The sequence below is a fragment of the Tamandua tetradactyla genome, chromosome 18 (genome assembly GCF_023851605.1).
Source record: "Tamandua tetradactyla isolate mTamTet1 chromosome 18, mTamTet1.pri, whole genome shotgun sequence".
NCBI lineage: Eukaryota > Metazoa > Chordata > Mammalia > Pilosa > Myrmecophagidae > Tamandua > Tamandua tetradactyla.
This window is the reverse complement of record NC_135344.1, coordinates 20,094,536-20,121,215: the sequence shown is the minus strand read 5'-3', so window position 1 is coordinate 20,121,215 and position 26,680 is coordinate 20,094,536. Positions and strand designations below refer to the sequence as shown.

The following is a 26,680-nucleotide window of genomic DNA, read 5'->3' as shown; positions in this document are numbered from 1 at the left end:
ATTGGGAGAATATCCCAGATCTACAAGACATTCAGACACTGAAAGGATTTTATAGTTTTATTAGTTTGATGTTTTCAGTAGAAGAATCTTTTTAAGTGAATAGAATAACTTAACAAATGTCCTAAGGAAGTCTCTCCTGTTTGATAAATTGTTATTGCATTGTTGCTATATTGCTACTAGATCTGCTTGATGAACTTATTATATTGATATATATACACACATACACATGTATTAATTTATATTTTTTTCCTATTTTCACCAGGTGAGCCAGAATCATTTCCATTTAGTAATTGTTTTGCTTTGCAATTAGGTTGCAAGATAAAAATTGTAACAATGAGATTGATTGACACTGAGCAGATACTAGTAACTTAGCCAGAGGAATGTTGGTTCTAGTTGAAGCCTTAGGACCCTAATCAAAATTGGGCTGTAATTTATTTCAAAGCACAGCACCACAGTTAGTTGTAGAACATATTTCAAAGTTTGACATGGGTTGCAATTCTACAATTTTAGGTTTTTACTTCTAGCTGCTCTAAAATACTGAAGACTAAAAGAGATAACAATTTAATGATTCAGCAATCATATTCATTTGTTAAATCCTGTCTTCTCTGTATAACTCCACCATCATCTTTGATCTTTCTCTCCTTTTCTTTAGGGGTATTTGGGCTATGGCCATTCTAACTTTTTCATGTTGGAAGGGGCTGTCACTAATATAAGATAGGAAGATGGAACTATCTGATGTTCCATCAGGCTGGGCCCTCTAGGTTTCAGGACTTATCTGGTCCAGGGACCCATCTGGAGGTTGTAGGTTTCTGGAAAGTTACTCTGGTGCATAGAATCCTTGTGAAATCTTATATATCACCCTAGGTGTTCTTTAGGATTGGCTCGAATGATCCTGGTTGGGGTTTGGCAGATTATGATAGGTAGCAATGTCTAACTGAAGCTTGTGCAAGGGCAACCTCCAGAGTAGTTCTTCTTGATTCTATTTGAACTCTCTCTGCCACTGACACTTTGTTACACTTCTTCCCCATTCTGATCAGGATGGAATTGTTGATCCCATGGTGCCAGAGCTGGATTCATCCCTGGGAGTCATCTCCCACGCCACCAGGAGAGACTTTCACCCCTGGGTGTCATGTCCCTTGTAGGGGAGAGGGCAATGATTTCACTTTCAGAGCTGGGCTTAGAGAGAGAGAGGCCACATCTGAGCAACAAAAGAGGTCCTCCAGAAGTAACTCTTAGGCATACCTATAGGTAGGCTAAGCGTCTCCGTTACCTACATAAGCTTCACAAAAGGAAGCCTCAAGATCAATGGCATGGCCTGTTGATTTTGGGTGTCCCTAAAGTTTGACACAGTAACAGGATTCCCTGATGATAAAGTTTAATAGTTCCATATTTTTTCTCCCATCCCTCAAGGGACTTTGCCAATACATTTTAATTACCTGCTTAGTATACTCCAGGATGTATCCAGGCATTACATTAAGCTATACAGGATTAAACGACCTCTTTCTTTTTCTTGGTTCCCTGTGTTTCAGTTGTTCAAATGAGCTATACAGATAGGTTGAGTTAGATTGTGTGCTACAGAAAATTTAGATTCCAGACCAAATAAATGTTTTTTCCTTTGGTCTCTGTGGTTCTAAAATACAGACCATACCTTTGTAACCCCTGTGTTGCGAATTACTTTAACCCTGACCTGATCGGCTTTGTTCTTATCTTTAAATATCAGGTTATATTTATATATAGCATATGTATACACCATTGCTTACCAATCTACTTCTCTGTCAGTGCATTCTTCAGCCACCTGCATTCATCAGGCATCATGTCTGGTGCCCAAAGTCCACAGTTCAGTAACACTCTCAATTTTAGATAATTTCATTGATCCCAAAAAAAAGATAACCAATAAGCATACCCTCATTAAATAGGAAATCTAAACCTCCTCTTAACTCTTGTTCTCCCCCCATTGTTTACCTCTGCTGTTACTGTGGTAGTGCTGTTTTCCTTTTAAAAATAGCATGCAATAGCACTTTCCCGCCTGTACCCTGGACTTAAACACTCTTTGTACATGAATCATACCTTTGAAATAGTTCTTGCAAGAGCTGATCTATATTTCTAGTGTTAATCAGTGGGGGATATAGGTCTATACAACCCCTTTCAATCTTGTTCATCTCCCACTAGAGAACTGCATTCACTTCTATCTATTCCCTTATATTGGAGTTCAACCTCATTAGCTAACAGTTCACCCATATCTAACTTCTATGTATCTGTGAGTCCCCTATATTGTATTACAAGCCTCTGATTTTACCTTTACCATGGTCATAAAAGTGGAATCATACAGTATCTATCCTTTTGTGTCTGGTTTATTTCATTCAACATTATGTCCTCAAGGCTCATACAGCTTGTCATGTGCTTTAGGACCTCAGTTTGTCTAACTGCTGTATAATATTCCATTGTATGTATATTCCACATTTTGTTAATCCACTCATCTGTTGATGGGCATTTGATTTGTTTCCATCTTTTGGTGATTGTGAATAATGCTGCTATGAACGTCGGTGTGCAAATGTCTGTTTGTGTCATTGCTTTCAGGTCTTCTGGGTATATACCAAGTAGTGCTATAGCTAGGAAAGGGGGCAACTCAACGTTTAGTTTCCTAAGGAACTGCCAAACTATCTTCCATAGTGGCTGCACCATTATACATTCCCACAGCAGAGCATAAGTGTTCTAATTTCTCCACATCCTATCCAACATTTACAGTTTCCTGTTTGTTTAACAGTAGCCATTATTCTTATAGGTGTGAGGTGGTATCTCATTGTAGTCTTGATCTGCATTTCCCTTATAGCCAATGAAAATGAACATCTCTTCATGTGCCTGTGAGCCATCTGTATTTGCTCTTTAGAAAAATGCTTATTCATATCTTTAGCACATTTTATAATTGGGTTGTTTGTTGTTGAATTGTATGATTTCTTTGTGTATACAGGAAATCAAACCTTTGTCCGATATGTGATTTCCAAGTATTTTCTCCCATTGAGTTGGCTACCTCTTCACCTTTTTGACAATGTCTTTTGAGGTACAGGAGGTTTGATTTTAAGGAGTTCCCCTTGATCCATTTTTTCTTTAGGTGCTTGTGCTTTGGGTGTAAAGTTTAGGAAGCTACCTCCTGTTACTAGGTGTTAAAGATGTTTCCCTACATTTTCTTCTAGAAGCTTTATGACTTACACCTTTTAATAATGGATTACTTTTATTCTGTTCTTAGCATTCCTGCAAAGTTTGGTAAGACAGCTAGCCAGGAGAGAGTAATTTATGATGGAATGTAAACATTTCACTTGAAAACCTGTAGCCTTCTTGTGTTATCTTCCTCCTTTTTCATATTCTAATGTCTAATGATCCTATCCTTTCTCAGAATTCTTTGAGGATACATCTCTCAAATACTATGCTGGGTGTTCTTTTCTTAGTATTACTAATGCTGAGATGACTTGATTGCTTTCTTCCCAGGTTCCCATCTCTCCTCCATTTAAATTACCTCCTCTCTGTTAGGGTGGAAGTCAGTTCACTGCTTTCTCTGCATTCTGAGAGAGAAAATATCAATAGAATATGTCTAAAATTTATTAAGTTAACTGCTTTTAGCTGAACAATACTTTTCACTTTGTCTGGGCCATAGACATTCTTAAAAAATCAATTCCATAGCTCATTTTTCTTGCCTATGCCCTTCTATTAGTTTGAAAATTATTAATTCTTATAGAAATTTAATCAAATATTTTAAATGCCTAACAGTGACTTGAATATAGTTGGTATTCAGTATTTATACATTAATTGATATCATTAAACTGTGTAGACAGGTAAAGGTCATTAGGAATCCAGACAAGTTTAATACATGTCCTTATACTACTAGTGGTAGAGAGGTAAGACTAACACATGAAATAGTTAAAGAATAGTCTCTGTGATACAGATACTATTTTAAGTGTTTAGATAAAGAAAAATCATTGTCCCTTGTGGTAATGAAATGACCTTTGTGGAGAAAATAAATAAGTTTGACACTCAAGGATAGGTAAATTTTTTTTTTTTGTATTTTGAATTTTTAATATTTATCAGAGTATTACATATACTTAGTTTTTCCACAAACATTTCTTTAACAGAGGTTTACAGAAAAATAATAGAGTTCCCATATTATTAACACTTTACATTACTGTGCTAATTTTATTATAATTGAGTAAAGAATATTATAATTGTACCATGATCTATAGCCCATAGTTTTTTATTTAAGGCTCACTGTTTGTGGTGTACAATCCTATGGACTTTTTTTTTTTAAATATTTTTATTGTAAACGTTAACAAACAAACATACAAACATTCTTGACATACAAACATTCTATATATGGTGTACAATCAGTTGCTCGCAATTTCATCACACTGTTGGGTATTCATCACTATGATCATTCTTCTGAACATTTGCATCTCTCCAACAAAAGAAATAAAAAAGAAAAAACTCAAACATACCATACCCCTTACCCTTCCCTCTCCATTGACCACTAGTATTTCAATCTACTCAATTTATTTTAACCATTGTTTCCCCTATTATTTGTTTATTTTTATCCATATTTTTTACTCATCTAGCTGTACCCTAGATAAAGGGAGCATCAGACACAAGATTTTCACAATCACATAGTCATTGTAAAAGTTATATCATTATATAATCATGTTCAAGAAATAATGGCTACTGGAACACAGCTCCCCAGTTTCAGGTACTTCCCTCTAGCCACTCTAATGCACAAAAAGGGGATATCTACATAATGCGTAAGAATAACCTCCAGGATAACCTTCAATTCTGTTTGAGATCTCTCAGCCACTGACACTTTATTTTGTCTCATTTTTCTCTTCTCCCTTGATTGAGAAAATGATGAAGTTTTCTCAATCCCATGATGTCAAGTCCTAGCTCATCCCAGGGTTTCTGTCCCACTTTGCCAAGGAGGTTTACACCCCTGGGAGTCATGTTCCATGTAGATGGGGGAAGGCAGTGAGTTCACGTGCAGTGTTGGCTTAGAGAGAGAGGCCACATCTGAGCAACAAAAGAGGTTTTCTGGGGGTGACTCTTAGGCCTAATTTTAAGTAGGTTTAGTGTATCCTTTAAGTTTCATAGGGGTGAACCCCAAGACTGAGGCCTCGGCCTGTTGATTTGGTTGTCCCTACTGCTTGTGAGACTATCAGGAATTCACCAAATGCAGAATTCTCCCCATTCCTACAAGGGACTTTGCAAATACGTCTTTATTCACTGTTCAGATACTCTGGGATTTATTGGGGCATCACAGTAACTTGGACAAACCAATAAAATCTCATGCCCTATTCAAGGTTCCATGTACTTATGGTGTTCAATTAAACTGACCATACAAGTTAAATTAGGAAATGCACTAATCAAAATATAAATTTTGCACCAAATAAACATTTCTTAAGGATGGGTAAATTTTGAATTAAATAGTAACCTTATTATTTGGCCCTATTTAGACTCTATCCTGTATGAGGAAAGTAAAGTAAAGTGAGGAGATAGAAAAGATGGTATTTATTTTATATTTTGCTTTGCTTAAAGCATCATCTGGGAACATGAAGCTCTCTGATTACTGTTATCTAATTTACTGCTTAATGATTTTATTAGGGTAGTGGTAAAATTGCAGTATGACACTTTAAACTGTTATGGTACTCTAAAAGGAAGCAAGATAGGAGTATTAATATGGGAAAGCAGATGTTATTTCAGGCAAAAATTAAAATTACACTTCCTATTTTTCAAATTACAAAATTAGAGATGATCTCCAGAATGTTGTTGTTGTTTTTTTTAAAAACTTTGGTTGGAAAACCTTCCAGAATTTGTATAATTTTTCTTTTTTGCTACAGTTAAGGCCCCAAACTAAATGTGGTTCATTTATTTTTAATGGCTTTTAACTGTCCTCAGCCCTCCCCCCCCTCCACTGTGGGTCAGTGCTCTTCAACTGGAAAGATATACCTTAGTATAAAAATGTAGTCTATTTACATCTGAATTAAATATGTCAGTTGAAAGAGGTCTTAAATATTAATGGCCTATTTTTTTTTCTCACAGGTAGTTTTTTATTGGCTTCCACCTATAAACATTGTGATTTGATGATAAAATGTGTTGTTATATTTGATATTTCAATAAAGCATGTTTTGCTGTTTGGCCATATTTTGAGCACAGTGCCTCTTTGATTGATTTGGGGGGATTTGCTTTCATTTGGGATTGATCTGTGACAACTCTCTTATGTGAGTATTTGTTTCACTATTGCAGTTAACTTGTAAAGTGGGTGCTGGACTCACTTCAGTAGAGCATGCAGCCTATCAGGCCTTTAAATCTCACTTACACATATAGTTTCCACCAGCTAAGAAAATGTACATCGGAAAAACTGAACAAGTTGAGCGTAAATTGGGTAGTGTACTTTAAGAATAGATTCCTCTTAGATTTCTGAAAAACAAAAACCAATGCATTTGAATACAGCAACAGTATTTACTAAGGTGTAACATAGACAGCACTTACCAACAAGAGGGATCAAGCACAATGTTCTAGAGCTGATATGTTTGGTTTAACATGACTGATTTCTTACATTGATGTGAGCAAATAGAGAAATATAGGCTTTATAACAGTAGCTGTGAGAAGATGCAACTGATAAAATGACTAGGTTGATACTATACCAGCTATAACTTTGAATCTGGCCCATTGTTTGACCACTACTGCATTTGTAATACCAATGACTGATCTCCGATTCTGCCGCTGCCACTTGCCAGCTCTATAACCTTGTGTAAATCATTAACCTTTTTGATCCTTTTTGTTTCTTATCTTTTGTAACAGGTTATTATTTCTGCCTATTAGTAGTCACAAGGTCTTAATGACGTTCACATGACAGTATATATGTGAAAGAACTCAAAACTCATTTTATAATGATTTCCTTCTATTAAAAGAAAAATATGAAGCATTGAAATATATCAGATTTGCTGGTGAGGAACGGATGAGAAAGATAGGTGATGCCTAACAGTACCAGTTAATAGAGTTAAGTTGGGTTGATGGATATATACATATATATATATATAGTAAAATAATAGCAGTTCCATCATATTTTTGCATACTGCAAAAAACATATTTCTTACTGAAAAAATAATTTAAAAAGCAGATTCTAGTAACAGCTGTGCTTGAAATTCACATGAGAAATTTGAAATTTGAATAGTTGCCATAAGTAACACCAAATACATCTGATTATTCTAAAGGAAAAGATTGCATACAATAATGGGTTAAGACCACATACTTTGAAATCGAACTATCTGACTTGGATCCTGTTGCTGCTACTTTTTTATCTGGTGTGACCTTGGGCAGTTCCTTAATCTCCCTGTGCCTCAGTTTCTTCATTTGTAAAATGGGGATGATAATACCTACCTTGTTGGTTGCTGTGAAAGTCAGCTGAGTTAAAATTTGTAAGTCATTGGCAGAGAGTAAGACTATGAAGGGTAAAATTATTTAAAGGAAGACATTGTTAAGATTTCGTAATGGCTCATTAAAAACAACTATCATACAGTTAATGCATCAGATTTTATGCAGATAAAGACATTTTACTTACATTTTAGAGATATCTTCATTTACATTTATGTAAATTATGCTTTAAATCTAATTCTTCCTACTGTGTTCTTCTGAGGCAATGTTTAATTACTCAAATTTATAACTAACTGATGGGAAGGAAAGGAGATTTGTCCTAAGCAGGTGAAATAGGCCAGGCTTGAGACAGTAGAGAGTGATGAAGATTATGACAAACAAGAATATGTCTTTCTCATGTAGGCACTCATTCCTCAGGCTTTAACATCCTTGAAGAACTTTAGACTTCATTTGCCCAGAAATAAAGATTTTTATGTGATATCTCTGAATCTTTAAATGTTGGTATCTAACTTCTCTCTTCTTTTCTTTTCTTCAATATCTTGCAGGCTAAATAAACATAATTGGAGGTGGGGCACTGAATATTTCCCGAAGGCTACCAATTTGGAAGCTTTCATATAGAATTTAGTCTTATAGATAGAATTAGAGAGTCTTCTTTCAGCAAGCTATCACCTCACTACCTTTGTGTATGTTTACCATTGTTATGAGGAAAAACAGATTAGCATTCAAGAAAACCAGCAGGGTACTACAAGGAGTTGGACCAATTTTTGTCATACTAGCAACCTTGTAGCTATACACCAGTCATCTGTATCATAGCTATTTTAGACTCCCTGCTATCACAGGTAATATTCTTTTCCTACACTGTACTCTTCTATTCTTTCCAATCATGGTAAGGATTGAAGCTTTTTTTTTTTTTTTTCCTTTGGGGGTAGACCTATAAATAAGGAGAATTAACCAAAGAATGTAGGATGGAATGATGAAAGTGGTATATGTGCCATCCAAGTCTCTAGTCACATTTTACCATCATTCTTAACTATTAATTTAGTATTTATATTTCATGTCATTTAATAAATCACAATGGTAAGGATAGTCATTTTTGTTTCTAAACGTCTAAACAAGAAGCCTATATCAGAAAAGCAGCCAGTATAAAAAGGCAACTTTTGAAGCAACAGTCTCTGATCTCTTCCTGACAGATTTTCTCTGTAACATTGTCTGCCGAGTGTAGTCTTGATCAAAACATGTGTGATAGAAAGGTTATAAGATAGCAATTTTAAAAAATATTTTAGTTGAGATAGCTTCACACACATGCAGTCTATAAAAGTATACAATCAATGGCTCACAATATCATCACATAGTTGTGTATTCATCATCATGATCATTTTTAGAATATTTGTATCATTCCAGAAAGGAAATAAAAAGAAAAAAATAGAAAAATGATACATCTCATACTCCTTACCCCTCCCTCTCATTTACCACTGGTATTTCCATCTACCTAATTGTTTTACCCCTTACTCTTCCCCCCATTATTTATTTATCCTTATTTTTTTACTCATGTCCTACTCTGGATAAAAGGAGCATCAGACACAAGTTTTTCGCAATCACATGATTACATTGTGAAAGCTATACATTATACAATTGTTCAAGAATCAAGGCTATTGGAATACAGTTAAAGAAAAAAAAAGAAACAGTTTCAGGAACTTCCCTCTAGCCACTCCAATACACCGTATACTAAAAAGGGATATCTATATAATGCATAAGATTAACCTCCAGGATAACCTCTTGACTCTATTTGAAATCTCTTAGCTACTGAAACTTTATTTTGTCTCTTTTCTCTCTTCCCCCCTTTTGGTCAAGAAGGCTTTCTTAATCCCATGATACCAAATCATCCTGGAAGTCGTGTCCCACATTGCCAGGGAGATGGAGATTTATACCCCTGGGAGTTATATCCCACATAGCGGGGAGGGTAGTGAGTTCACCTGCCAAGTTGGCTTAGAAAGGCCACATCTGAGCAACAAAAGAGCGTCTCCGGGGGTGACTCTTTATAAGTAAGCGTAGCTTCTCCTTTGCTGGACCAAGTTTCATAGAAGCAAATCCCACAATCAAGGTCTCAGCCTATTAAATTGATTGTCCCCACTGCTTGCGAGAATATCAGGAATTCCCTAGATGGGGAAGTTTAGTATTTCCTCTCAAGTCCCTAAGGGGGCTTTGCAAATACTTTCTAATTCTTTACCCAAATTACTCTGGGATGCATCGGGACATTACACTAACCTGTACAACAAGATCTCATGTCCTATTTAAGAGTCCATGTGATTATGGTGTTTGAATAAACTGACCATACAAGTTAAATTAGATAATGTACTACCAAAATATAAATTTTGCACCAAATAAACATCTCTCCCTTTGGTCTCACACAGAAGCTGAAAATTTAAAATATGAACCATATCATTCTTTACCCTGAATTCTGATATACCTTAGTCCTATCCAGATCAGCTTCATTCATATCTCTAGTGGAAGTCTGATCACTTTTTCAACGTTTTTAACAGTTGCTGTATGGAAAAGCCTCTTTTGAAGGTAATTGGGCAATATATGTCACATTTTAAAGTATACATGTCCTTTAATTTCCAATCCTTTTTCTATAATTTATTATAGACATACTTATTTGCATAAAAAATAAATCCTCGTCTTTGTTACAGATTTTACAAGTAAAAGTAAAAAAGACTGAAAAATAACCTACGTCCAACAGGAAAGGATGGTTAAATGCTCTATAATATGCTAATGTGGGATTATCACCAATGTATACTATAAAGTAAATAGCCCATATATAAGGAATGTTTTCATTTATGTACAAAGAGAAATTTGTGTACAGCTAACATATTTCTAAAATAATTTATACAGAAGTGTCTAAACAATAATTTTTCCTCCAGAGGATGACTGTGGTTGAGGGGGTGGTGGGCTTAGCTATCTAATATTTTACCACATGCATGTGGTATATGATCAAACAAAGTATCTTGAACTCATTCAGAGAAGCTGATCTCCTTGATGCAGAAGGCAATCCAGGTAGTATAAAATTGATCATTTGAAAAATAATCAAAATGACAAACTGTAGCACCACACTAAGGCAGAGGTGAATAATTGGCCTGAAACATCACTTTAATTAATCAAGGTATTTGTACTGCACAGCATTAAACTTAATCCAAATCAAGACATAACCATATTCTTGGTGATTGTAGGATATCTTGGCCATAGACTGGGATTAACGAAGCCTCAAATTAGAGCCAAATATAGTCATCAATTGTTTTTCTGAAAGAAAATCCTTAACAAGACCTAAGTTAACCTGTGCTGTTGTTTAGATGTTAAAGTTTTGCTGCTTTGTGACATCTAAGTTTTTGGTCTAGTCATGGAGCATGACTAAGCTTCAAGGAGTACAGTTGCAGTCATGGGTGTAGCCTCCGCCACATGTTTCCACTATGATTTCAAATGTCCCCAGCAGTCAGAAATGATGTTCATCTCTTTTTAAAATCAGCTGGACCTGTAGTGGGTAGATAGATTGCTCAAGGTAGACTCATCAAGTAATATGTTATTTCTGATCACCTATCGGTTCTCTGCTTGGGTGCTGCCTTAGTTCAGGCCTTTAGCTCACATTTGGACCATCAGCTAGCCTTATAACTGGTACCGGTGGCTTTCGTCTCTTCCTCCATCCCTACTCCTAATTTATTTTAAAAACTATTTGTTCATATCTCTCTAGCTAAATAAAACATTTTAAAATTGCTTCTTCCTGTCCAAAAGCCCTTTTTATTGTTAGCAAAATTATATTACAGAAAAAAGAATTTGCTAAACCTGTTTAAGAATTTAATTTTTTCCTATTTTGTATAATATATGATAAAATGATTTTTAAAAATATGTTATCATGGAAATGTATAATAAAGAGGTTTCCTGCAGAATTTTTCTTCTTCCTGCCTTTTCAACTGTGTTGTCCATATATACAATTGTACTCACATTTTTACTTAACATCCTTTGAACATGCCTTATATTTTCCTGATGATGCCTGTGTTCATATTATTTTTCCTTCTCTTGGAATGCTTATCCGTTGTCACTCTTTCTTTTTTTCCAGATCCTGTGCATCCTTAGTGAAAGGTCCAGTTATGTTCCTTCCTCTCCGTGAAGGTTCTCCAGCCAATAATGATCTCTAAGTCTTCTCAACTTGTGTATATTTTATCTTTCCACTTATGAAAACTAATTATATATAGGCCTGTGACCATACCTGTGTTTCTAATGAATCCCAATAGTATTGTTGATTTTTTATGTTAATATTTGACCAGATTTTTTTTTTAAGCCATTAGGGTGGAGTTTATATCTTATATTTTCACACCTGAAAGAAATACCTTACTTAATAGTAGGCAGTTTATAATGTCTTTAACATGAATATAAAGAAGAGACCATGTTCTATTTATCTTTGTATTACTATTGCTTAATATTGTGCCTGGCATACGTGTATTGAATAAATGTTAAAGAAAATAAATATATTTATTTATAGGCATTTATTCCAAACCTGTAAACTTATAAGTTTGGAATAGTTCCTTGTGAAATCAGCCTTTACTATTACAGATTATTTCCTCAACTCTGTCTGAGCAGAGTGTGGTCAAGGCTGATCTTCCTGAGGTTGTTTACAGTATCCAGCCCAATTTACCTGTAATCTAAATCTGAACCTGAATGTTTTTACATGTTATTCAAAAGAAGTAATGGTTTAGAGCTTAGGCTTTGATGTCAGAGAGCTTGATTTGGACCCAAAATTTTTAATACTTCTCCTTATTAAAATAAGTTTTGCTCTTTGAATAGCAGCTTACCAAGAGATTTCCTTCCTTCCTTCCTTCTTTTGGTAATGCTAATGGTCTGTGTTTGCTCTCCTTTCTAGAATTTTTTAATCCACAAGCAACGTATTAAAAAAATAAAATCACCTGGCATTATAGAAAATAGTTGGGAAATTTTATCTTGAGTACTTTGTCAATTAAGTTTCAGCATTTACATTTCTTCCTAATTTTAAATCTTTAGACTTTGAAGTTTAGCTCCTCATGGGATCATGTCACAAAGAGGAAAAGACAGTGACCTATAGGCTGGGAGACCTGAATTCTAACCTTAGCTTATTCATTGATTAATTTTTTAACCTTTAACATTTTATTTGATTGTATTATTGTAATCTGTGTACATGACTTAGTTCCAAAGGCTTATAAGATTATTTAAAGATAAGGACCTATACTGAATTTTATTTTTTATACCCTCTCCCATCACAGTGGGTTAGTAAAAATTTTTGAATAAGCAAATGGCTTCAGTTTTTTCATCTATAAAAATGATGGTGTTGGACTATCTTCAAGATTCCTTCTAGTTTTCAAATATTTTGAACATTGCAATGAGTGAAAATCAGCCCCAGCAATGGAGAAGAATTGAGTCAGAAAAGTATAAATGTGACTGTTTTGCAATTGACAGAAGTAAAAACTGTCACCCTGCTTTTCTTTAAAAAAAGAATGAACTCTAGATCCTCGCATACCCAGAAATTCACCTTTTCCCATTAGTCTAGCATGTTTCTTCTTAAGTATTGTAAATCTTTCCTATCTTTATCATTAAGATTATTGCTATATCTAGGCACTCCACATCATTCCCCGAGTAGTGGGAGACAGAATGCCCTTGTGGTTTTATTCTGGCATGCATAAGTATTGAATGTATTTTTGCACTACTTCCAAAGTAGAAAATATAGTTAGTTTTACTCCTTGTAGCTTATTTACATTAGAAGAGTCTTATAGGTTCTCTTTCTTGGACATTAATTTCTAAGGTCCGTCTTAATTTGAGTGAATAGCATTAAAATATTTATACATGACCTCGGGTTTAAATATAATTACTTTTAAGATAAATTTGTTATTAGTAATATGTCCTTCTGTTTATCACTATGTAGACTGTTTTAGGCATGGTTTAGTAAATGACTTTTATTGAAAAAATTGTGATTTAAAGCTAGTTACATAATATTATTTTCTTCCTATCTTTTAATTGTGAATTAGGTACTTTTGTTACTTTTTAATATTAAAATTCCCATATTATAAAAAGTAATAAATGTCTATGTGGGAGAAAGCTAAACATAAACAGCAAAAAAATTCAAATAGTATGGACAGGGGTACATAATGAAAATTTAAAATTCTCTTACTATTAATTATTTCTTGTGTGTGTTTACAAAAATATTTAATCCATATGTAAGCATACAACAAACACACGTACATGCACTGACATATCAATATATCCATGTCTTTTAAAAAACTATTCTTTAATATTGTATTTTACCTTCCTATTGGTGATCTAGTACACAATAACTTCTCAATAAATGTTTAATTGAATTAATCAGTATTATTGGCCAGCAGCCGGGCATTTAGTTTTTAAACTGCTATAAAATTTCCCCGTAAGAAACCTTTGCAAGGATCTGAGATGAATTTTTAAAGAGTTTTTACTTTTATAGTAAAATATGAAATGTAAATAGAAATAAAACTATCTTTGTATATTATTTATAAATTCAATCTGCATACCTATAGTCACATCGTGTATAATAGATTTAGTTCTCAGACTTGATAAAACTTACTAACAGGTTTTTCTGGCTTGCCTACTGTTTTGAAAGTCCCTGATCATTAAGTTCTAAGTTTTAAAGTAAATTGCTAAGAAGTTATACAATAAGCATACGGGTTTTTGAAGAAATCCTTTGTGGTTATAACACATCATATTAAAGTATGGTAGTAAAAGTAGTAAAACGTTAATTTTCCCAAACTCTTCCACTTTTATATTAGAGCATTTAACACTGAAGCATTTGCTAGCTTTAGAATAGTAATCGTGTCTGACTCTGAAAAAGCAAACTTATCTTGAAACTATAATATTACCTGTTACTAATCTTAAACTCCAAATATATTTTACTTATGAAATCTGTTATAGGTCAGTCCAATCAAAGTTAAAATTACTTTCTGACAGGATGGAATGGATTTTAATGAATTAGGGTTTTTTGCTTATGTGATATATTAGTTATTATTAAAAAGATATTAAATCTTTTCAACAAATGGTGTTGTGAATACTGGATACCTATCTACATGCTAAAGAATGGAAGTGGACCCCCTAGCTCACACACGTAAAAAATTAACTCAAAATGGATCAACAACTTAAATATTAGAGCTAAATTATAAAACTCTTAGAAGAAAACAGTAGTATTTTCAGGACCTTGTATCAGCATTGGGTTCTTAGACTTCACACTAAAAGCACATACTACATAAGAAAAATTAGATGAACTGAACTAACTCAACATTAAAAACTTTTGTGCATCAAAGGACATTATCAAGAAAGTGAAATTTAAGCCACATATCCAATAAGAATTTAATATCCAGAATACATAGAGAACTCCTACAATGCAACAACAAAAAGACAATCAATTTTAAAATGAGCAAAGGAGTTGATAGAAATTTCTCCAAGAACGATATACAAATGGCCAAAAAGTACCTGAAGAAATGTCTATCCTAACTACCATTAGGGAATTTCAAATCAAAACCACAATATTTCACTTCAAACCCAGTAGAATAGCTGTTATTTAAAAAGTAGAAAATTAATGTTGGAGAAGATATGGAGAAATAGGAACTCTCACACATTTTTGGTGGGAATGTAAAATGGTTCTGCTGCTGTGAAAAACAGTGGGTAGTTCCTCAGAAAGATAAGATAGAACTACCTTATGACCCAACAATCTCATTTCTGGGTACATACCTCAAGGAACTGAAAGTAGGGAGTCTAACAGATATTTGCATACAGATGATCATAGCAGCGTTATTCACGATGGCCAAAAGATGGGAGCAACCCAAGAGTCCATCAATGCATGAGTAAAAAAAGAAAATATGATATATACCTACAATGGAATACTATTTTCAGTCATAGAAAGGACTGAAGTGCTGATTCATGCTATGACATGGATGAATCTTGAAGATGTGGAGTGAAATAAGCCAGGGACAGATGCTGTATGATTACACTTATATGAAATAAATAGAATATGCATATTCATAGAGACAAAGGTAGGTTAGAGGTTGTGAAGGGCAGCGAGGAAGGGAAATGGGGAATTAATGCTTAATGGGTATAGTCTGGGATGATGTAAATTTTGGTAATGGATGGTGGTATTGATTATATAAAATTGTGAATGTAATGCCATTGAGTTGTATACTTGAAAGTGGTTAAAATGGGAAATTTTGTGTTGTATATATGCTACCACAATTCAGATTTTTTTCCTCAGAGAATATAAAATTGTTGACTTAAACTAATAAAATATTTTGAATATATTTCTCAATTGGCACAGTAATGCCAACTTGAAAATTAAACTGTATTAGTTTTCCCCAGAGACCATCCCTATTGTACAGATGAGTTCTTTGAAACAACAGAGAAATAGTAACAGTGTAATGGAAGAATAATGTATCATGGCCAAATAAGTAGGCTCTAATCTAAGCCTGTATGTATGATTACTTATTGAGGACGAGGAGGGGAAAGAAGGAAAATAACTTCATAAATTAGCAGTAGATGGATATTTAATATAATAAAGAATATTTATCTGAAATCAGTAGCCAAGATAATATTAATATAAAATTGATTATTTTAATTTTATATTTTATAATAATTTTAATAATATAAAATTATATAATAAAAAATAATTTGAATTCTCCTTAAAATTACAATCAGAACAGTGATGTCTGGTGTCACAGTACCTGAATATTGCTTATAAAAGTCCATCCTCTTGGGGCTACGTGTTTTAATACCCAGGTTGTAGACATAAGAATAGCTGATGAGGAGTTGAGACATGTAACTAGGAGCAGAGGAGTTTCAGGGTAGGGCAGTAGTGACCAGATAAACTAAAACATCAGGAAAAGCTAGATATTAGATAGGTGGTCAAAAGATGTGAATAAAAAATTCTCACACTCACACACACATACAGATACACCAAGGAAAGATAGATGACCAGTTTGTTTTTCAAAGAATATTCAGGTTCACCAGGAATCAGAGATGCATAATAAAACAAAATGTGATTTTTAAACTCTTTAATTGGTGAAGATCAAATGTAAATATACTGAAATCGACAAATGCTGTTATATATTGTTGATGGAATTCAAATTGTGTACAGTTATTTATTTTTTTTAACTTTTTTCTTGTATAGTATAACATATATACAAAGCAAAGAAATAAAGCAATAGTTTTCAAAGCACTGTTCAACAAGTAGTTACAGGACACACCCCAGAGTTTGTCATGGGCTACCATATGATCTTCTCAGATTTTTCCTTCAAGTTGCTCGAGAATATAGCAGGCTTAAATATTTTATCATCACAATTGACTTTTTCCTTCTTTTTTGTCAAAAATAACGTATTTACAAAACTATAAATTTCAAAGCACAGCACCACAATTAGTTGTAGAACATTTCAGAGTTTGATATGGGTTACAATTCCACAATTTTAGCTGCTCTAAGATACAGGAGACTAAAATAGATATCAATTTAATGATTCAGCATTCATATTCATTTGTTAAATCCTATCTTCTGTATATAACTCCACCATCACTTTTGATCTTTCCGTCCCTTTCTTTAGGGGTGTTTGGCTATAGTGATTCTAAATTTTTCATATTGGAAGAGTGTCACTAATATGGGGTAGGGAGATGGAACTATCTGATGTTCTGGAGAGGCTGGGCTAGGTTTCAGGACTTATCTGGACCAGGACCCATCTGGAGGTTGTAGGTTTCTGGAAAGTTATTCTGTTGCATGGAACCCTTCTGGAATCTTATATATTACCCTAGGTGTTCTTTAGGATTAGCTAGAATGGTCCTGGTTGGGGGTTGGAAGGTTATGATAGGTAGCAAGATCTAATTGAAACTTGCATAAGAGCAATCTCCAGAATAGCCTGTCGACTGTATTTGAACTCTGTCTGCCACTGAAACTATATTAATTGCACCTCTTTTCTGCCTTTTGGTCAGGATGGAATTGTTGGTCCCATGGTCCCAGGGTTGGATCCATCCCTGGGAGTCATCTCCCATGTTGCCAGGGAGACTTTCATCCCTGGATGTGATGTCCCACGTAGGGGGGAGAACTATGATTTCACTTGCAGAGTTGGGCTTAGAAAGAGTGAGGCCACATCTGAGCAACGACAGAGGTCCTCTAGAAGTAACTCTTAGGCATGCCTATAGGTAATCTGAGCTCTGCTACCAACACAAGCTTCACAAGAGTAAACCTCATGATCGAGAGCATGGCCTATTGATTTGGGTGTCCCTAAAGTTTGACACAGTATCAGGGGATTCCCTGATGGTAAGGTTTAATAGTTCCATATTCTTTCTCCCATCCCCAAGGGACTTTGCCAGTGGTTTTTTTTTTTCACATGGGCAGGCCCCGGCTAATGAACTTGGGTCTCCAGCATGGCAGGCGAGAATTCTGCTGCTGAGCCACCATTGCACTGCCCTCAATAGTTTTTGATTAACTGTTTAATATACTCTAGGATATATCCAGGCATTACAATATTCTACACAGGATTAAAGGACCTCTTTCTTATTCTGGGCTCCCTGTGTTTCAATTGTTCAAATGAGCTATATAGATAGATTGGGTTTGATTATGCACTACAGAAAATTTCAGTACCAGACCAAATAAACCTTTCTTCCATTGGTCTCAAAGAGTATATGTGGTTCTAAAATACAGACACTGTCTTCCTTACCCCTGTGTTCTGAATTTCTTTAACCCCAACCTGTTCGGCTTTGTTCCTATCTCTAAATATCAGGTTATATATATAAAACAGTCTCTCAAAATCCAGAAATAATAATCACACTCCGGACTTAATGTGTCTCATTCTATATGGTTATTTTTTAAAGCAATTCGGCAGTATGTATCACTAACAACAAATTCTTACTATATAAGCTTCATTTTTAAAAAGTAAAGTATGACATTGTATATATAGGTTCATTCTAATTTTGCAAAAATATCTACATGTATATAAACATGGGAAAGAATTAAAAAATGAGTATCTAGAAATTCTAGGAAAAAAATTAATGTTACCTCTGATTTTAATGGTATTTGGGTGACTATCAAGTCTTCCTTGTACCTTTATTTTTATATTTATATGTGTTATTTTTATAATTGGAAGGGGAAATACTTATTTATGCTGTGGTACAAGACATTGGAGAAGTGCTGTTAGATGAATTTTTTTTTTGTTAAAAAGCTAGAAATTTTAGGTACCATATAAATATATTCCAATCCAGAAATTCCAGTTTTACAATTTGTCATATTGGGTATTTATCCGGAAGTGTAGTTATAGGTCACTGGTATATTCCATAGCATTTTTTATTTTCACCTACTACTATGGAGTTCGAGTAAGTAAAAAGCCGTATAAAGTTTATCCATTATATTGTGGAATTTATTTCTTTTCCTTGTGACTTTATCTCACTTTACTTCAATTTCACACATGGGGGAAAACACACAAAATGCCCTTTTTACTTTAATTTAGCCCATATTTTTATCCTCTGTAGATGATGTTTTAGTTTTTCCAATATTTTATTATAAAAATTACAAAACTTACTAAAAAACTGTGAGTTTTGCACCCATATATCCACCACCTAGATTCTTCAATTAACATTGCACTATAATTGTTTTATCTCATATCTATACATCTATACATCTCTCTTTATCCGTTCATTAATCCATCACTTTTTTCTATATTTCAAAGTAAATTGCAAATATCAGTACAACTTGATCCTAATACTTCAGCATGCATATCATTAACTAGAGCCCAATAGTATTTAGAACTCTTTTTTCTTACTTTTGAGGTAGATTTACAGACAATAAAATGTAGAGATCTTAAGTATACCATTTCGTGAGTTTGACAAATGAATGCACTAATGGTAACTCAAGCTTCTATCATCACCCTTACCCCAGAAAGTTCCCTCATGCTCCTTCCCAGTCAGTTACCACCCCACCTACACCCTCATCTCAGAAACCACAATTATGGCTTTTTTTTTCTATCAAATTGTTACCTCCTGTTCTAAAGCTTTATGTAAATGAAATTATTCAATATGTACTCTTGGGTAAGATTTCTTTCATTTAGCATAAAGCATTTGGAATTCGTTCATGCTACTCCATGTGTCAGTAGTTCTATTTTATTGCTGAGTAGTATTTATGAGTCAACTCAATTTTAATGTGAACTGTTTGAGTTTTCTATGATTTCTGTTATTATTCTGATTATTTCCTGGCCTATGCTAATGGGTACTGAAATCTTTGGTTTCTGTTATTTTTGTTTTTATTTTCTTAAAACCTAACTAATAGCAAATTATGATTATAAAGTATAATTAAATTGTAGAGAAATTAAGTACTTTTTCAGGTAGAAATACAGTATTTTACTATGTGATATTGAGAATTGCTGATTGTATATGTAGAATGGAATGATATGTTAATATTATTGTTTGTTAATTTTTTAATTAATAAATTAATTAAAAAAGAAATACAGTGTTTTAAGAGAAATGTTAGATATAGAATTTCACTTAGTTCATCTCAGTAGGGAGTTAAAGATGAGTCATAATTGATAATGTCATGGCCATTTTTGAAGAGTCAACTATTTTCAATTCTTAGTGTGTATTACTTGTTTAAAAAGGAGGAGGGAGGGACTAGTGTGGAGTCCAAATCTGTATCCCTATAACTTCATCGATTTGTCTCGATTGTGCTTTCTGAACACAGATAATCTATTCATTTATATCAATATATAGATCTTGAGTACTGAGTAGCATGGTTTAATTTAAAAATTAAATTAATTTTAATTAATTTAAATTAATTTGTCACTTTTCTGAATTAACTACTTATATCACCTTGGATAGCCTTTAACATGTCTGAGCTTTGATTTCTTCATTGAAATACAGCTTCATTGAAAGCTGTAGAAGTTTTTTTGGTGGATTGTTTGTTGCAAGTGTATAGAAATATGACTGATTTTTGTATATTGATCATGTATCCTAGAATCTTGCTGAACCTACTTATTAGCTCTAATAGTTTTTGAGTTTTAGGATTCCTTAGTGCTTTCTATACAAGATCATGTCATCTATTCTAGAAAGTTTTACTTCTTCCTTTCCAAACTTTCGTTCCTGGTTTTTGGTGAGGAAGTTGCAATCATTGAAATCATTGTTCCCCTGTATGTAATGTGTTGTTTTTCTCTGGCTACTTTTAATATAGTCTCTTCACTTTTGGTTTTCAGCAGTTTATTTATGATGTGCCTTTTTTTGGTCCTCTTTTGCCTGCATGGTAGTCTCTGAGCTTCTTGAATTTTTGTCTCTTCAATTTCTGTCCTTTCCTACTATTAACTAATTACACATATATGAGATCTTTTATTATTGTCCTGTAGATCATTGAGGCTCTGTTGATTTTTTTTTGTCTTTTTTTTCTTTGTTCTTCATATTGGATAATTTCTGTTAATCTATCTTGAAGGTCACTGGCTCCTTGCCATCTCCATTCTGTTCTTAACCTATCCAGTGAGTTTTAAATTTCAGATCTTGTATTTTTCAATTCTAGAATTTCCATTTGAGAGTATTCATGTTCTCTATTTTTCTGCAAGGATTTCCTCTCCATTCATTGTATGCATATTTTCATTTACTTAATTGAGCATTGTTATAGTTGATTTAAAATCTTAGTTTACTAATTCCAACATCTGGATCATGGAATTGCTCCAGGTTCATTGTGTTTTCTCTTGAAGTTGAGTCATTGCTTCTTCCCTAGCAAGTAATTTTGGACTACACTGTGAGGAGCAATGTGAGTGTTATATTGTGGAGACTGGATTCTTATGTTTATTTGAAGAGTGTTGTTTTGTTTAGTAAGCAGTTTTCTTGTTTGAATTCAAACTGATATTTCTCTCTTGGATAGCAGCCCAAATTTCAGCTCAATTTTTTTTTAATCTTCATCTGGGTTGCTTGCTATATGCCCTGTGTCTACATGGCTTAGATGTTAGCCAGAGATCTGGGCAGGGAACTTGGGTTATTTTGAAGTAATTTAATTAATGTGAATATTTTAATCTTATTTTATTATTTTAATGAAATTCTTAGACCTTAGAATCATAGTTTTAATAACTGGAAATAATCATAGATAACTAAATTTCCATACCTTATTTTGACAATTAAATAAAAATCTGTTTATTTAATTCTTTGAATTTTCTCTTTATTGTAGATCGAGCTGGGAGCATCAGTACACTTGATTCCTTAGACTTTGCAAGATATTCAGATGATGGTAACAGGGAAACAGATGAGAGAGTAGCAGGTGAGTAAGATTATAAAGGCAGATAGATCTGGATACTTTGACATTCCAGAAATAATGAAGTGGCTTGAGGAATTCTCTTCTACAATTTGGAATATGAATATAATGTATGTAGTTATTATATAAAGTTCTGTAACTTTTTGGCCATAGGGAACATCTCACCTCCCAACTTCCTTTTCTAGTGGTTTTGTGAATTTCTGGTTATATAGATATATGCAATTTGCTGAGTTCTGCTATCTGCTTAAACTATACAGTTATAATGCTTGCTGCCAGGTTTAAGTTAGCCATGATTTAGTATAAAGCTAATTGGATCACATCCTCTTTCTTTTTATCTTGAGTTCTCTGCCCATCATACCCTCTCTCTAAAAACTCCTCTTTTTTTAAATTTATTTATTAATTAAAAAAATTAACAAACCAAATAAAACATCAACATATATAATCAGTAATTCACAATATCATCACTTAGTTGCGTATTCATCATTTCTTAGAACATTTGCATTAATTCAGAAAAAAATAAAAAGGCAGTAGAAAAAGAAATAAAACAAATACAGAAAAGAAAAAAAAAGATTATATCTACCATACCCCTTACCCCTCGCTTTCATTGATCACTAGCATTTCAAACTAAATTTATTTTAGCATTTGTTCCCCCTATTATTTATTTTTATTTCGTATGTTCTACTCATTTGTTGACAAGGTAGATAAAAGGAGCATCAGACACAAGGTTTTCACAATCACACAGTCACATTGTGAAAGCTATATCATTAGTCAATCATCCTCAAGAAACATGGCTACTGGAACACAGCTCTACATTTTCAGGCAGTTCCCTCCAGCCTCTCCACTACATTGTGGATAACAAGGTGATATCTACTTAATGCGTAAGAATAACCTCCAGGATAACCTCTCCACTCTGTTTGGAATCTCTCAGCCATTGATACTATGTCTCATTTCACTCTTCCCCCTTTTGGTCGAGAAGGTTTTCTCAATCCCTTGATGCTGGGTCTCAGCTTATTCTAGGGTTTTTCTCAATTCCTTGATGCTGAGTCTCTGCTCATTCTAGGATTTCTGTCCCACATTGCCAGGAAGGTCCACACCCCTGGGAGTCATGTCCTACATAGACAGGGGGAGGGTGGTGAGTTTGCTTGTTGTGTTGGCTGAAGAGGAAGGCCACATCTGAGCAACAAAAGAGGCTCTCTTGGGGGTGACTCTTAGGCCTAAATTTTATGTAGACTTGACCTATCCTTTGTGGGATTAAGTTTCATATGAACAAACCCCAAGACTGGGGGCTCAGCTTGTAGCTTTGGTTGTCCACACTGCTTGTGAGAATATCAAGAATTCAACTTGGGAAAGCTGAATTTCTCCCCATTCTCACCATTCCCCAAAGGGGGCTTTGCAAATACTTTTCCACTCATTGATTGAATCACTCTGGGATTCATCGGGGCATCACTCTGGACAAACCAACAAAATCTCATGTCCTACCTGAGATTCCAAGTACTTATGGTGTTCAATCAAACTGTCTATATAAGTTATATTAGGAAATGCACTAGTCAAAATATAAATTTTGTAACAAACATTTTTTGCTTTAGTCTCACACATAAGGTGACATTTTAAAATATTAATTACCGTCTATTTTCAGCACCCTGCAATAATGACATTCCTTTGTTCTTCCTCATGCAAAATCATTTTTAAAATTTGTAGATTTAAGAACTCCTCCTCTTGACTTTCCTATAATCCAAAAAAAATAAAGGGCTAAGACCTTGTACTGCAGGTGCTTGAGGGCCCTGTCCATTCCAGTAAGAAGGCCACCATCCTTTTAACTTGACTAATTGCTCATTACCACCCTGCCCTCCAAGTCCTGCCTGATACACATCATCACTGGATCTGTAGGGACTCCAGAGAACCAAATCATACCCCATTTGCATTGCCTAAACCAGATAAGCACTGGTAAACTCTGCTGGGTCTCAATTCTGGAATTCCCCAGTGCAGGAGCCTTGACAAATGTCTCATACCTTTCTTGTTCCTCAAGTCTTTGGCTCCCTCCCACTGAAGTTATTCTTGTAGGAGTTAGCTTTCATAAGATTTTGACTATGAGAGAGATTAGGAAAGCAGACAGACAGGTTTTTTGCACTCTACCAGATTGGTGAGCATTCCTTAAACAGGGGGAATGCCACATGAAACAGATGGACGTTGTCGTTTTGTATATTAATTTGTATTATTGTACAAGTTATATATTTAAGAATAACTCCTATCCAGAAATTGGCCAAATAGCTATTTTCTCTCCCTTAATATCCATTTGAAAATTTCCATTTTAGATTTAGTCAAATTCAGAAAGTTCATCATTATTTTTGTTATTGAGGTATTTGAGTACTTCTAGTTAGGTGAAACATTATTGATGAAAAGCAAAATATTTAGCTTAAATATTTAGTCATTAATTGCTTAAAATTATTCTTAGCAATATAGATAGAAAAGAAGAAAATAGAAGTTCTTTCATCTAAATTTCACTGTTTATATAACATTTTCATTCTCCATCCTATCTTTTTATCAGAACCTCAAAGTAAAAATATTGACACTCTGTACCTGATCTAAACTTTTTGATAGACAATAGACTAATGAGCTAAATGTAAAAACAGGAAGAGAAAAATGGAGAGTAGTGAACTTGGGTAACCCACAGACTTTAAGAATATAAATATATGTTTTTAACCTTCTGTTTTTAATCACAGAAAAATACGTCTATACATTTAGACAGGTAAAGCAATTTTTAAGTACTATAGTATGCTCATATATGTTATCTTTTATCTTCACTGTAAAAGGGAAGAAAAATATATCTTATTCCAAGAGAACAACTTAAATTTCTTGTACCGTCACCTGTTATTGATCACATATAAGCCTCATTAAGACTATAGAGACATCTAAGAAAGAACAAAAGACTCTTTTTATTTTCCTATGCCAGTCTTGGGTAGAAAGAGGGTAGGAATATGATAGATAATGAGTCCATTGTTCCACTAGGCAAGTATAAGGTCTTTAACCTTTAATCAGCTATTGTTGTCAGACATTATGTTTGTTTTCAGGGTCATTCTTATCATTTGTCTCTTAAGTTTAAAAATCAGGCTTTTTTTTTTTTTTTTTTAATTTCTGTACAGATTTTCCTTCAAGAGGAAGGAATTTCCAAAGGAACAAATATTTATTGAGTGCCTGCTCTCAGCCAGGCCGTCTGCTGGGTGCTTTATATGCATAGTATTTTACTCAATCCTTGTTCTAGTTTGCTAGATTCTGGAACGCAACACACCAGAGACAGATTGGCTTTCAGTAAAAGGGGATTTATTTAGTTGACGTATAGTTCTTCAGAAGAAAGGCAGCTAACTTTCAACTGAGGTTCTTTCTTACGTGGGAAAGCACGGAGCGGTCTCTGCTGGTCTTCTCTCCAGGCCTCTGGGTTCCAACAACTTTCACCAGGGTGATTCCTTTCTGCATCCCAAAGACCTGGACCGAGCTGCAAGTGCTGAGATGAGGTATACTGAGCTGCTTGGGCTGTGCTATGTTAAGCTCTCTCATTTAAGCACCAGCCAATTAAATCAAACATCATTCATTGCAGCAGGCACACCTCCTAGCCTGTTGCAGATGTAATCAGCAACAGATGAGGTTCACATGCCATTGACTCATGTACACAGCAATAGACGTAGGCATGCTCACCTGGCCAAGTTGACAACTGAATCTAACTACCACAATCCTGTTAACAATCTTTATTTTGTAGGTTAGAATATTGAAGCTCATTAAGTTTGAGAAATTTTTCCCAATAGCCTCCATGTGGAAAAGAGCAGATATATGTTTTTATTCCAGAGCCTATAAGTATCTTTTAGTACCAGGCTATAGCTTTGACCCATCTATATTTTCATGTGGTTAACAGGATCCTCTCTTTCCCATACAAGACTATTTCAACATAGCCATTTTCCTTTAAAATCAGTAAAATTTTTAAAGTTTTTCATTTTAAATATTTTCCATTTTTGAGTTTGTTTTTCATAAGAGGTATAAATTTTTATATAAACATGATTTTAGTAGCAAACACCAAACCAAAATGAGCTTAATCTAGCTGATTTTTTTTTTTTTTTTTTTTTTAGTAAAGAACTTTCTATATGTTTTTAAATAAAACTAGTGATACAGAAGGATTCCTATTGTTTAGGCAAGACATGACCAGAGCCTACTGGTCAATGATAGGAATGTACTGCTTAAATGTTCAAGTTTTCTTAAAGGTAACTAGGAACATCTATATTCTAAATATTGGGATTACCATTTTTAATTTAATTTAGGGAGTTTGAGAATCTGCTGTCTTAGTTACACGTTGGGCACTAGGTAAAAAATATGAAATAGGTAAGTTTTCTACCCTTAAGGAATTTGAACTGAAACAGGTTCCCATGCAGTGCCTTGGGAACTGTAATAAGGAGCTTGTTAATTTTGAGTAGAGTAGCATCAGGGAGAAGGACAAATGTGAACTATTCCTTGATGGATGATGAACAGGAATTTTTATTTGTAGAGAAGACGAAAGAGTTAGTCCAATTGGTAGAAATCACATAGGCTAAAGTCACAGAGCTGTAAAAGGTCCTGGCATGTTTGGGGGATAAAGTTTGTAGCAAATATCGAGTAGACAAATAGTTAGATATTAATCTGGAAAGATAGACTGCTATCATATTGAATAAATGCTTATTTAGATATTTTGTAGGTATTTAGGAACCATCAAAATTTTTAAAGTGAGAGAGTCATGTGGTAAGATTTATATTTTAGAAACATATTTTTGGCAACAGTGTGAATAATGAATTCATGGGAGGGTATGGAGCAACAGGGAACCAGTTAGAAAAGGATTGCTGTTGATTAGACAAGACTTGACCAGAGCCTGTTGGTCAGATAGGAAATCAGGAATGAAAGGGAAAGGGCAACAAAGAAGGAACTTCTGACCATTTTTCAGTCTTTGTGTCAGCTATTTTT

General features: G+C 34.1%; 1 protein-coding gene across 5 annotated transcripts in view; it reads left to right on the top strand.

Annotated features, from left to right (window-relative positions):
• Positions 1-26,680, top strand: part of RELCH (RAB11 binding and LisH domain, coiled-coil and HEAT repeat containing) — a 141,768-nt gene that overhangs the window by 8,570 nt on the left and 106,518 nt on the right. For all 5 annotated transcript variants that reach the window (XM_077135314.1, XM_077135313.1, XM_077135312.1 and 2 more), the window contains exon 2: positions 21,620-21,709. In XM_077135314.1, coding sequence (XP_076991429.1) covers positions 21,620-21,709 — 90 coding nt within the window. The remainder of the gene's footprint in view (positions 1-21,619; positions 21,710-26,680) is intronic.